Source organism: Neophocaena asiaeorientalis, unplaced genomic scaffold (assembly GCF_003031525.2).
Source record: "Neophocaena asiaeorientalis asiaeorientalis breed wild unplaced genomic scaffold, Neophocaena_asiaeorientalis_V1.1 scaffold307, whole genome shotgun sequence".
Taxonomy (NCBI): domain Eukaryota; kingdom Metazoa; phylum Chordata; class Mammalia; order Artiodactyla; family Phocoenidae; genus Neophocaena; species Neophocaena asiaeorientalis.
The window spans coordinates 1,975,729-1,989,866 of record NW_020171817.1 but is presented as its reverse complement, the minus strand read 5'-3'; the positions used below and the strand labels follow the sequence as shown (position 1 = coordinate 1,989,866).

The 14,138-nt window shown below is 44.0% G+C and overlaps 1 protein-coding gene across 1 annotated transcript in view; it reads left to right on the top strand.

The window, feature by feature from the left end:
- Nucleotides 1-14,138, top strand: part of FARS2 (phenylalanyl-tRNA synthetase 2, mitochondrial) — a 354,930-nt gene that overhangs the window by 90,179 nt on the left and 250,613 nt on the right. Inside the window, exon 4 of the mRNA XM_024738907.1 lies at nucleotides 4,468-4,599. Within this exon, the coding sequence (XP_024594675.1) occupies nucleotides 4,468-4,599 (132 nt within the window). The remainder of the gene's footprint in view (nucleotides 1-4,467; nucleotides 4,600-14,138) is intronic.

Sequence of the window (14,138 nt, the reverse complement as noted above, 5' to 3'; positions counted from 1 at the left end):
CACTGTTGTAGCCTCTCCCGTTGTGGAGCACAGGCTCCGGATGCGCAGGCTCAGCGGCCATGGCTCACGGGCCCAGCCGCTCCGCAGCATGTGGGATCCTTCCCAGACCGGGGCACGAACCCGTGTCCCCTGCATCGGCAGGCGGACTCTCAACCACTGTACCACCAGGGAAGTCCTGTGTATTCCTTTTTTTATATTCTTTTCCATTATGGTTTATCACAGGATACTGAATATAGTACTCGGTGCTACGCAGCAAGACCTTGTTGTTTATCCATCCCACATGTAACAGTTTGCATCTGCTGACCCCAGCCTCCCACTCCATCCCTCCCCCACCCCCTCCCCACTGGCAACCACCAGTCTGTTCTCTATGATACCACCATTCTGAAGGAATGCTCACCAGTCATTTCTGGGGTCCCAGCTGAGGGAATGATCCTAGACTTTGGGCTGTCAGCATCCTCCTTCAGGAGAGGAAGCAGAGCAGGTGCCTGCATCTCCAGAGAGCATCTCTGCCTCTGGGAAAACTGGGACTTGCTAAGCCCTCTGCTCACAATCACCGGCAGAGCAGCTGTTGCTGTACAGTGTGGAAATGGGGCAGCTGGGCTCAGAGAGGTTGGTTAACCTACCCACAGTTTCACAGCAAAAAGGGCAGGATGAGACTTGAATCCAGGTTTTTGGTTTATTCTTCTACTTGGCTCTAGCCTAAAAATTAATATATAATTTTTGACAGTTGCTGTAATCTCACAGGGTTCTGAGACAATTTTTAAAAAGCTCTGAACTTCATTTGTAAATATGTTTTAGTAAATTATTACATCCAAACCAAAAAGTAAAAGAGAAACACACATAAAACAGAAAAAAGAACGAACTTTGGCATTATTTTCCGTTAGGTATATAATATATGTACATTTAATGTAATTTAAACGAATCACCAATAAGGAGAATAATGTAATGCATAGTGAACCCATATGATTTGGACATGTTTACCCCAAATTTCCCTCTATTAACGTATAATTCAAAAAGCCTAGTTCTTAGTGGATTTTTTTCACAGACTCCTGATACTTGACGTGTGAAATAAGCCATACTTAACATAGTTTTTAGGTGGTTATTCAATATCACATCTTTGATACATGCTGCAGTCAAGACGTTTTTTCAATCTGCTATAATAATCCTTACTATAATTTTGAGGTTATGGGGAGAAAACGAGAAGAAAGTGTATATTTGGGGGTAATATAAAAGTAATTAATAAATGATTCTACCACCAGCTTGAAAAAAATTACTATTATGTGTCAAAGTAACTAAAATTTAAATTGCTAGAATATGTAAAAGGATATGGTATTTTGATAAAAACTACACATGAACTAATATAATTTACTTTTAAATAGTGACTATTTATGTTTGAAGTATAGCCATAGGCTTCTTGAAGGTGGGACTTTGTAGATTTTGCCATTTTCCTGTTTACGTGAAGGAAGACGAATTTAAGAACTGAAGAAATCCTTAAGGTAGTAGAAAAAGGAAGTGAATGGTTTATGGATTCGGCATTCTTCGCAGGGTCACAGGTTTAAAAAGGATCTGAGCAAAGGATCTGAGGAGGTAAAAGGATCAGAAACTTTCTAGCCACACTGGACACAGCTTTTGCCAGTCCGTGTTTTCTGGGTTAGTTTCTGTGCTGTTGCCGTCAGTGAGTTCTGCCTCTTAGATGCGCGATGTTAATCATCTCGTGTGTCCTGAGAGACTTTGGCCGACTTCCCTGCCTTGTCACTCTTTGCTGGGTGCGTTTTTCACTGTGGAGCCGTTACTTTCATTGCTACTGAAAGAGACACACCTGTAGTAGGACGGTTGAGCAAAAGGAAACCTAGGGCTGTGGTGACGGAGGCCTTCAACCAAAAGAGAGCGAGGTTTGATGTGACCAACATATGGACATTTTATCTTGAGAATTTAGTCAACATTAAAAAAGTTTTTATCCAAAGTTATAATGTTTTGTAGTTTTACAAGTGGTAAAGCCAAAGTCCTTTGATAAAAGAAGGTTCCTAGAGAAGGGCAGAGACCGTCACACCGCCGTTCAGTTCAGTCCTTGTGCTTTGACACCACTGGCACCGACAGCTCGGATGGGTGTGCATGCAGGAGAGGTCGAGTTCAGGCTTAACGAACACTGATAATAGAGTTACTTGTGGTTATTTTGAGCGTTACTAATGTTTTCAAGTTGCTTTCTCTCTGACTGGGGGGAACCTAAGCTTTCTAGGTGTGAGGTATAAAGAGATAAACTTTACCCAAAGGAATAAAATAAGGAAATACAGGAAAATTAATTCGTGTGGACCGTACCTAACTTTATTCCAGGCACTTAGTGGTGTTGAATTATATGAAATCATCATGTTAACCCTGAAAACTCGTCTTGCTTTCGGTAAAATTTGATCCAGGTATAAAAAGCCATGTATAAAGAATTTGTTCTTCCAAATTGTTCTCAGAAGGTGATCTGTGCTCACCTGCCAGGAGTTACAAAAAGAACGAATAACATGCTTTTGTCTGCCCGTCCTCTGTGCTCAGTTATACATCCCAACACTTTACACATTTCTGTTTGCCAGTGGGGTTGTCTCTGGAGCTTTTTTATACAGTATTGCTAGGGGATTATTGGTCCCAAAGATGGATGAGCACACAGGTGTCCAGGTCCCTTCTTCGCAGAATTCAGTGGCAAGTAGGCAACTGGTCTGCACGTAGGGGCTTCTGTACAGAAATATCGGGGGACTTGCAGACACTGCCCCAACATCTACATTTTTTTCCCGGGTAGAAAAAATGTTGGCGAAATTTCCTCAGTAATGGCAACGAATGAACTATGGACATGCACAACAACATGGGTGAGTCTTAAAATAATCACACCGAGTAAAAGAACCCAGACAGTAAAAGAATACATTCTGTGTGACTGCATTTTCATAAAGTTCTAGGCAATGCCAGCTCGTCTGTCATGACAGGGAGGAAGTCAGTGGTTGCCTGGGGAAGGAGGGCTGGTGAGGAGGAGAGGCGGGGCTCATGGGCAGGTGGGGAGTATTACAGAGGGGCATGAGGAAGCTTTGGGGGGTAATGGACATGTTCCTGACATTGACAGTGATGATGTTTCATGGATGTATACGTATGTCAGCACTTACAACCGTGTGTACTGTATGTACGTGGAGTTTCATATTTGTCTGTTATACCACATGTATAATCAAAGGGGGGAATATTGTATTACGACTGTAAGCAGAAATCAGTTGTCACTTGCCACTGACAGCAGGTATCTAGAAAAATAAATGCAACTGAAACAGAACAATGAAAGAAAAACCTACATTCTCCTATATCATTCTGAGCATAGCAAGAGCCCCTTTGTTTTATTAACTCTGTTCGTTTGATTCTTGAAATATCTCGATGGGCAGGGAATTATGTTTTAATTGTCAAGAGCAGGAGTTTTGGAGTCGGGCAGCCCCGGGTGTAGCCCGGTCACCTGCTAGCTGTGTGCCTATGGGCAGGACACACAACCTTCCTAATAGTTTTTCCACCTCTCTATGAAATGGGAATGGTAGAGGCGTAGTAAGTGCTCAGTAAACGGAAGCAAGTTTCATTACTGGTTTTGTTCAGTGCCTGCGCTGTGAGGACTCTGGGTGTCCTCACAGGGGCATCTGGCTGCTCCGTGGCCTCCTATTCTGCCTTCTCTTCTTAGTGACCTCTGCTCTCTGCAGGCTTGCCTTGTTTTCAATTCATTATTCTTTTCCTTTGTTAAATGATAATATTATTGTTTGTAAGTGACATATTTATGATTGCATATTGAGAAATTCATCCTGGCATTTAGCATGTACTTTTTTGGTTTGTCCTGGATGTGAGTATTTATGAATATTTATCATTGAATAATAGATTCAGGCTTGAATCAAGACTCTGCAGGCTTGAATATTTATCATTCATCTGTAGAAAAAAATGTTTTGACTTTTTTAATTTAGCTGATCTTATTTCATTTAACCTTTTATTAGCTCTTATAAAGTTAATAAAAATTAATATATCTATTTATGGAAGTGAAAGTTGATTAGTTTATCCTGAATTAGTCATACTGTTGATATGTAAGTTTGAAGAACAGTAAAAGTATTTTTTCTTTAACTCTGAGAAGATATCATTTTCACTTATAGAAACTAGCAGAATTACCTGCTTTCCCATTATCTTGACCTAATTTTTTCCTCTGCCCGGTGGTTGCAGGGATTTGGCAGGTGATTGATTTGGTTTTAGAGGGTCCTGGAGCTACACAAAGTGTTTTTCATATTGGAAAAGACATGCCCAGTTTTTCACAAGTTTTAAGATTTATTGCCTCCCCCCAAAGTGTTGCGAATTAATTTGTTTGCTATTTATTTTAGTCAGAATGTAGGAATTGGTGTCATTAGCCGAAGGGCAGCTTTGATCACAGGAAAGGCAAGACTGCCTTTAATGCTCCATGTCTGTTTTTCTTTGGTGTCTTTGCAGGGCTGGACATCAGATGGGTGGACTGCTACTTTCCTTTTACTCATCCTTCCTTCGAGATGGAGATCAACTTCCACGGGGAATGGCTAGAAATTCTTGGCTGTGGGGTGATGGAACAGCAACTGGTAAATTCAGGTAGAAGAGAATCCACATTTATTTACAGGCTCTCTCTTCCCAGCTAACTTCCTTTACAGGCTCATTTGCATCCACGTTCACCTACTCCTGTAGGACTAGCCTCCGTCTTTCTCTCCTTGTATTGCCCTCCAGACTTTTCTCTGGCACTTCACTCTGGAAGAACTTTATTCTCGTGGCTAATTTTGCAAAAGCTTCTTGGTTTTGGAGCTCTTCCTTATCAGCGCCCGGCGTTGGTTTGTACTTTGTGATTTCGTATTTGTTGATCAGCTGCTTTGTAATTGCCGACAGGTCTTTGATGCATGTCCCAGGAGAGTGGTTTGTCTTCCAAACTATTTAAGAACAAAGCCAACATATAATCCCTTTTTTTGTTCCTACTGCATTTGGAACCAAATTCAGCAGGTATTTCATAAATATGCTAAAAACACAATATAAAAATACTTAGGCCTGTGATGTTTGGTGGTTTGCCACCCTCAGCGTTGGCAGTGCTCCCTGACTGGGAGGGAGGGAGGAAAATGGGGGCTGTCCCCGTTCTGTAAGAACTCGAGAAGGATCTTTCCAGCTCTCCTCTGCAGGACCATTGCTTAACAATAATGATTATTTCTAGGAATTCCCTCGCGGTCCAGCAGTTAGGACTCCATGCTGCCGAGGGCCCGGGTTCGATCCTTGGTCCAGGAAGTAGGATCCCACAAGCCGTGTAGTGCAGCCAAAAAAAGAGATTATCTCTAAACTTAATTTCAGAGCTCTGAGGTTTTTTTTTTTTAAGTCACTATCTGAATTTAAATTTAAAAATACTTGTTCAGAGTGTACATCCTCCATGGGAAGCTGGCTGAGACTGGGCGTGTGGGGAGGGGTCACAGCCTGAGCAGCAGGCAGAGGGGACCCCATGAGCTGGCTCCCCACTGCCCCCGCTCCTCCCTCCTGGAGAAGGACATGCGCTCTGTGGTCTGGGAGGGTGGTGGCTCTGATTCAGGGCTGGTCACGGGCCTCCCACCATAGACCGGAGGGGAGCCGTCCCTTCTGGTGACTCAGAGCTGCGATGGACCATGGGTAAGGTCGTGACCTTAGAGAACGCGGCTGGAGGGAGACGGGAGATGGGGCGGCCGTGAACGCAGGAGCTGGTGCTGCCTGGGCTGGGAGACCTGGGGCCTGGCCTCCCTGCCCCCTCTTCCTCAGGGGCCCGGGCCAGCCAGCTCACAGATTCCTCTCCACTCGGCCAAGCAATGCTTGCGGGAGAGCTGGCCCAGCACAGCACCATGTGCTCCTCGGATGGTTTTCCAGTATTTGAAGGTCTGTCCTGGAGAAGAGCAAGCAGAGGGGTCGCAAACGAGGGCCTGTGAGTAAAAGTTGGGAGGCCTGGGCTTGCGTGTCTGAAGCAGCACGTGTTCTGTCAGTTGACAGCTGTGTGTCTTCAGGCAGGTTGCTTAACCTCTCCAGTCTCGGTTCTCTCATAGTTAAATGAGCACAGCGATACCGCCCTCAAAGTTTCTTTATGAGAGTTAGTGGAGGTGATGCACGTGACGTGCTTAGCACAGGGTCTGGCGCGTAGTAAAATTGTTTCAGTAAAAATTAATCTCTGATGTTACTAAACATTGTTTTCAAATGGTGAGAGCCATTTATTAACAGAGAGCCCCCTTAGTTGAAAATATTTAAACAGAGCCTGTCCTGCACGTCATAGAAACAATTTCTAGCCAGTTGGAACTAGGTTACGTCGTCATTTTAGTATCCGTGATTCTGGATTGAGTGAATGATTTTAGAGGGAGAAAGAAAATTGAGAGTGGTAGGAAACAGGAAAATAAAAGAGATGTATATGTATTTTAATAGAAAACACAAAATACTGGGAGCAAATATGTAAGCTTTAATCTCTTCTTGAGTAGGAACTAACTTCAAATACTTCTGTGGTGTTTTGTTTTGTTTGCTTTTTCCCTGTGGTGTTTTTGTTTGTTTTGCTTCGGGGGGAGGGTGAGTCACATATGAGTTGTCGCTTGGAATCGTGCTTCCTTGTATGTTTCCAGTATCCTGGATGGGTTCTTATGAGGTTTATTTTGGCTGAATACAGTCTCTGAAACAGGTTTCCAAGTCATTATTGCACATTAATGAGACTGCTGTTCTACAATTAGATCAGCCACGTCAGGTGATTCTTGGAGGAAGTGGCAAAGTGAAAAAAAAAGAAGACACCTAAGATGCAAACGTGTCTGAGAGATTCACCGTGGTGGTGGGATGTGCTTTCGTTTGTTGGGAAATGGTACACATAAAATTTAAGTTAAATACCTTGCAAGAGAGAGACTAAAGAAAAGGAAGAAGAAATGATTTTATAAAAGAATTTCTGTGTGGGCTTTGCTGTTTGAAGTTGAAGTTATTATGACAGAGTTCTGCTCCGTGTTCTCAGACTCGAACGTGTTTTGACGTCTGTAGTTAAAATGCTTACATTGTGTGCCTGGCAGTCACTAACCACAGACAGCATTTGCAAGTGCAGCTAACCTTCTGTTTTCTGAGTTCCTACGGTGTGGCGGAAGCCTGGCTCTGGGCACTTTATGCCTCTGTTCAGTTTGCCATTCTTGCTGTCTTTCCTCCTGTATTTTTTTCCCTCCCCTCTCCTCCCCTCTCCCCTGCCTTTGAAAATAGAACTTCCAAGAAATGCTAAAATTGATGGTTACAACTCTCCATCTTTATGGCCCTTCAGAGGCTCAGCTAAATGCTGAAATGACAACCGACAACCGAGAGGCTGATGGGGCAGTGATAATAGCGGCCGAGTGCCAGCCTCTCACTAAATGCCCTAGAGGCTTTCTTTCATTTAACCTTGACAACAGGGCTCTGGGTGGATGCTGTTACTAACCCCATCTTACAGAGCCTCAGAAAGGTGATCAGGCTCGAATGGCTGGCAGCGCCGCTTGCCCACATCTTTCCGACAATAATCAACTACTGTGTTCTGCTCCCTGAACAGTAAATTGCATGATTTTGCAGTGGCTAGAAATTCCTTTCAAATAAATGATTCTGCCTGACATAGAATGAAGAGCTGGAACCAAATGAAACAAAAGCAAACAAAACTCTGTTGTGTAGTTCTTCGTTACTCCTGCAGAGGGGCTCATCCCCCGTGTATTATCTCTGTGATCGAGTGCATTTAATTAAAAGCGTGAGATTCGATTCCTAATTTGAACAGGCAATGAAAACACTTTATTACACACTAAGTTGGCTATGGCATGTCTGTGTTTTTGTGCACAGAATAAGATAAGGCTGTTCCGGATAGCTTAGAGAATTTTATTTCTTCTTCTTTAAGTTCTAGTCCTTCACCATTGCTTTCTTTCTTTTTTTTAAAAATAAATTTATTTATTTATTTATTTTATTTTTGGCTGTGTTGGGTCTTCGTTGCTGCACGCGGGCTTTCTCTAGTTGCGGCGAGTGGGGGCTACTCTGTTGCAGTGCGTGGGCTTCTCACTGTGGTGGCTTCCCTTGTTTCAGAGCATGGGCTCTAGGCATGCGGGCTTCAGTACTTGTGGCATACGAGCTCGGTAGTTGTGGCACATGGGCTTAGTTGCTCCGCGGCATGTGGGATCTTCCTGGACCAGGGATCGAACCTGTGTCCCCTGCATTGGCAGGCGGATTCTTAACCACTGCGCCACCAGGGAATTCCCGCCATTGCTTTCTGACTGGTTAGATTTGGTAGTTGTGACCTGGGTGGCGACTGCTGTCATGATGATCTGATTGTTTTTCCCTTGAGGACAGTAGTGAGTCACGTCTCCAAATACGACACACTTCTTTCCCATTGGGCTGACTCAGGCTGCTGTCTTTGCAGGTAGAATACAGAGCAGGAACATCTGAAACCATCACCAGGTGACTACGGGCTGTCATCATGCCTGGAAGGAATTTACCATCTATTGAGCCCCTGTGAAATTTAGAAGATTATACCTGGGCCAGGAAGCAGAAAAGTCTCCATAGTGGAAAATAACTTTAAAAGCGGAATTGCCTTCTTTACCTCTTGATTAAAATTTAAAACTTGACTGTTTGGGGAAAACCTTGTAAATACGTACGTGAACAGTTTCTAGTTTTAAATAATCATTCTTTTGTTCGTTTGTTTGTCAAATATTTCTTGAATTACTTCTAAGGCTATAGAAAAGCAAATAAGCATTGTCCTTGCCTTTGAGACCAGCGCAGTGCATAGAGACGTAAACATGAATGATTAGGGTGCCATGTGGTCCATATTAGTAACAGAGGCACGGTGGGCAGAGTGGGGAGGGGAGGGACTGGGGAGGAGTGTGCCAAGCCCTCGTCCTGGTTGCACTCAGGGTGGAATACTGGTGATAGGCACACATGAAGCATGCACCCTAGAAGAAGTTCAGTTCCTGTTTGTAAGGGCTTGTGTACTTTGTCTTTGCTTGGACGCCCAGTTGGTATACCTAATGCTGCTTTTCCTATATAAGAATAAATCTATTTGCAGTCTATCCCTCTTTGGTAGAAGTCTCTACAGCCTCTACACACACTTATATCGCTCAATGTCACTGATCTAAGTTGGTGAACTTCCAGATGGCACAGACCAAGACTGTACAAGCACTGTGCTGTATACCAGCAGACATGCCACTCCTACACTTAGCATCTTGTCTGCGTAAGGCACCGTGCTAGACAAAGAGGAAGATACAACAAATGGTAAGATGTGACTTCTCCCTGTAAAACTTGGAGTGAGGCAGGGAAGATGAGGCTGTGTAATTAGAGCACGAGCTTACGTGCCATTCATGAGATCAGGCTTTGGGATATGCGAAGAGGGAGCTCTGTCCCTCAGTTAGACCACTGGAGGTCTAACTGATGGAGCCACTGAATGATCTTGGCACCTCTGTCGAAAATCATGTTTGGGTTTATTTATGGACTCAATTTTATTCCATTGTTCTACGTTCCTGTCCTCATGTCCACACTGTTTTGATTCCTGTAGCTTTGTAGTAAGTTTTGAAATTGGGAAGTGTTAGTCCAACTTTGTTCTTCCTGTATTCATTCTTTACTCTTGGCCATAACATGCTTAAGTCTCCCTAATTAAAAAATAATTTTTTTCCTTAAAATTTTTCTTCATTGAAATACTTCATGCTGATACTTTATATGCCCGTCTCTGTCTCTGTCTGTCTTCCAGTCCTTTACCATATAGATCAGTCCAGTGTCCCCCACCCAGCTAAAGAGGTAGGACATGATACAGTTGAAGTCCCCTGTGTCCCTCCCTGTTAGTACCTTCTCTTCCCCCCACTCCTATGAGCAGTCACTGTTCTGAATTTTGTGTTGTTACCTTGATTTTCATTATAGTTTTTCTATGCATATTGTAAAACAAGCTAACTTTCACCAGCTTTTATGCTTTAACAAATGGAATCGTGCTACCCATCCTCTCATGACTTTGGTTTTCCCTGCAGTGCTATGAAGTTCATCTCTGTTGTCGTGTGTAGAGTTTTAGTTCGTTCATTTTTCACTGCTTAAATTCTGCTGGGTGAACATGCTGCAAGTCTACTCATCCATTCTTTAATGGACGCTTCGCCGTTTCCCCCGTTTTGTTCGCTGCCGACAAATGCTACTCGTGCACACCTTTGTGCGTCTTGTACGTACAGGAGTGCGAGTGTCTCTGAGGCGTATTTTATTTGGCTGTGGAGTTGCTGCACTTCGGGGCAGCTTCACTTTGTTGGTGTCACCAGGCTGTTTCCCGAGGCAGCTGGGCCAGTTCTCTCTGCCTTGAGCCTTTGCATGGACGTTCTTGCTGCCCCACATCCTCTCCACGGACGCCTGACTTTGGTCAGTCTCTGGTGAGTTTAGAGTAGTCTGTTGCTGAGGTTGCGTTTACATTTAGCTGATTGCTGTTGAGGTTGATCACATTTTTTATAAATTTATTTGACACATGCAGCTTTTCTTTTGCTCATTTTGGGGTAGGGCTCATGTTTCTCTTTGTCTTTCTTTTTTTAAATTAGTTAATTCATTAGTTTATTTACTTTTGGCTGAGCTGGATCTCCGTTGCTGCGCGCGGGCTTCCTCTAGTTGCGGCGAGCGGGGGCTACTCTTCGTTGTGGTGTGCGGGCTTCTCATTGCGGTGGCTTCTCTTGCTGTGGAGCACGGGCTCTAGGTGTGCGGGATTCAGTAGTTGTGGCTCGCGGGCTCTAGAGCTCATACTCAGCAGTTGTGGCTCACGGGCTTAGTTGCTCCGCAGCACGTGGGATCTTCCCGGACCAGGTCTCGAAGCTGTGTCCCCCGCCTTGGCAGGCAGATTCGTAACCACTGCGCCACCAGGGAAGCCTATCTCTTTGTCTTTTTTTAATTGATTGGTAGGAATTCATCATCTATTTTGAACACTAATCTTTTGTCATTTTTATATATTAAAATCGTATTCTCTAGGTTTGTGGCTTTTCTTCTTTGAGTTGCTCTTTCATGAATGGAATATCTATATTTCTTACTTGAGTAGCTTTAGGTTTCTTTATATAACATCATTCTCCCAAAAAGTCACTTTGTCAGGGAACGCGAGTGGGTGTAAGTTGACAAGTTCTGTAAAGATAACCCTTCTGCTTGTCATGCTTGACTCTAGTGGCTCAAGTCTCTGATGTGATTGCTGTATCATTCATATTTTCAGCGTGGGGATTCTGCATATTTAATGACTTTCAAACGTCTCCCCTCTCTCTCCTAATGTTCTGTTGAGTCTGGTCCCACCCTCTGTGGCAGTTCCTGGGGCTGGGAAGGCAGACTCTGGGATGCTCTTGTTTGACTGGGAAAGGCAACGTGGAGCTTGCGTGGGGACTCAGTTATACTGTTTGCACGGAATTGCATTTGTCTCCTGGTATATTTTGTAGTTCTTTCTGATCCTGCTTAGAAGCCATGCCATCCCCTCCAGTATTTCTGCTACTGTAATAAGAGCAAAGATTTTGGTAACTTGCTTCAAGCTGCGGTACATGTACATATTTCTGATGTTTTGATAGCTGTACTATGTGTTATGTACTGTCTGTGGCATCATTTCTATATGTGGGAGACTTCTGGAAAGCAGAGATTCTGTCCTGTGTCTTATTTTCATTGTCTAAGGTCTTGGATCTTTAGCTGATATAAAGCAATTGTCCTTCCCCCATCAATGTGGACTTAATTTTCCATTTTCAGCTGTTTTCCTTTTTCCTATCATCTCCTCATTCCTGAAGCAGTAACCCTAATAATAATAATAGCAACAACAGCAATAATAACACAGTCCAAATGCTAGCTATTAGCGTCTGACATTTTGAGGCTGTTGAACTCGTTTGTGAGTTTCCAAATAAAAGGTTCAGATTAGAAAGAGATGGAAATTTGGCAAGTTTGGATTGCTGCAAATGGTCATGTCTTTCATCAGACTCTATTACTATTCCCATGCCACCCCCCCACCCTGTATCCATGCACTTTGCCCCCTGACTTTGAAGCACTTTCCACTGTGGGAAGAGGACCCTCCTCTCTGCCCTGTTGATTTTTGGCTCGGCCACCTGACTGCTTTGGCTGAAGGGATATTAGCAGATGAAGGAAAAAAGGCTCGAAAGTCCTTGGCAGCTGCTTTTGCCCTCTTTTGCTTCTGCCTTTGTTATGAGATGAACATGCACAGCCTGCTGGTTCTCGAGCAGTAAGAAGCAGGTGGAGTGGACCTGAACCAACCCTGGGGCCCTAAGGCCAGCCCAGTCTGGACCAGCTGAAGCCCTGGCCCACAGCTGTGTGGTTGCTGACGTTTGTGGTGGTCTGTCCATCCACAGTAGCTGGCTGGCAAGATGTACATCGTGGCCGTCTTGCATATTCTTCCTCAGCTCACCTGGGGCTCCCAGTGTGCTTAAGCGTCCCTCCTCCAATACCGTTACACGGAATTCACTTATTCCTTCATGCTTTTCCTCACCATCTCCCTTTCTAGCGTAGTGAGAAGGATGATTGAAAAAGAGTTTGACTTTTTCTGCTTCCCTCTTCCCTAGAGAAGCCACTGAAATAGATTCCCAGTATTTTGATGTGTGTGGCGACTGTTTCCTAAAGCAGACAGGGATTGGGGGTGGGATTTATCTGGAAAGTCCTCCTTGTGGGAGTTTTTGGACATGCTTCTGACATATGGAAGATCGTGTGTGTGTGTGTGTGTGTGCAAACATGTTCTCACTATAACCTGTTTAAAGGTTTAGTTCCAGGTGTCTGTCTTTAATCAGTCTCAGGTAGAAAACTCTGGAATCACTAGAATGTAAGCTTTCATCGGCAGGCGGACTCTCAACCACTACACCACCAGGGAAGCCCGACTTTTTTGGTTTTGATCACTGTTGTATTCCCAGTTCCTAGAACAATGCCTAGCACACAGTCAGCACTCTATATATATATATTATAAAATGAATGATGAGCACATGAGTGGTGGACCCCCATTTCCTCGTCCCAATGTGTACTGTTCTTTCTCCAGGCTCATCTAAACAGTAAATGTGGAGGGAAATACCCAAGTTTCCCAGGCTAACCCTTGGCCTGTCTGGGTGCAGCTGCTCAGTGCAGCTCCTAGGGTAACAGGAAGAAGATCCGGGGGGCCCTCGCAGTGAAGGTCTGCCTACACAGATCTCCAGCACAGCCAGGCCCTGCCACGCACTGTGCTGGAGACCTTGGGCAAGTCCCGAGGGTCTCAGTTTCTTATCTATAAAATAAGGGTCTTAGATGATATAACATCCAGATTTCCTTTTAGCTCTCGGATCCCATGATTTGGGCTCTCAAACAAGCCAGAGATGTGTAGGATTAATACAGCCCTCAGGGGATTTGGGGTTGTTTTATAGCCCCGCACGGAAAACTGCATAGCAGCCTGACTTTGGCATCTGTGGTTGGTTAGTCAGGCTTCTTCCCCACACCCCTTAAAGAAACTCTCCGAGACTATTAAAAAGATTAAAAAAGGATGTTCATATAATTGAATTTTATTTAAACTATTTATGAAACTCTTGCTTCATGGGATCACTGCAGCTTTGAAGGCAGGTAGTGATGTGCTACTCAGTGGTTCAGTTTTATTTTCTCCCTTGCAAAGAGGCAGTTTAGAAGTTTAGGAATTATTTATGGTACCGTGGGGATAAACACAATCTGCTAAGTTATTTTTTTCAAGATTCGTTTCTGCATTTTAGGCTGGAAGCAATGTCTTCATGAAACGGCCGTGTTGTTATGTCCGTGGATAAAATGAAGTGATGTCATTAGACAAAAGTTAGGCCAGATTTTCAGATTGTGTTTTTTAATGGACATAAGTCAGGAACTGGCCAAGGGTAGCATTTCTCAAAGTGTGTGACATAGAACACTGGGTATTATTAGGATTTTCAAAGGAAAAAGAAGATTTGATATTCAACCAAGTGTGGAAAATAGTGAGTTGGAAAGGTCCTGTATGTCTCTCTCTATCTCTGAGTTGGGGCGAGCGAGCAGATTTCCCAGAGTCACAGGACACGGAATCGCTCTGTGAAAGGGTCCCTTTTGTGGACCACATCCCGAGAAGGACACCTGGGGAAAGGCTCGTCTGTTGGCTGCTGGGGTTGATGGTAAACTGGGAAGCTAATAGAAGTGTAGTTTGGGGCAGTAAATGATGAAGCCTAGTGAGATAT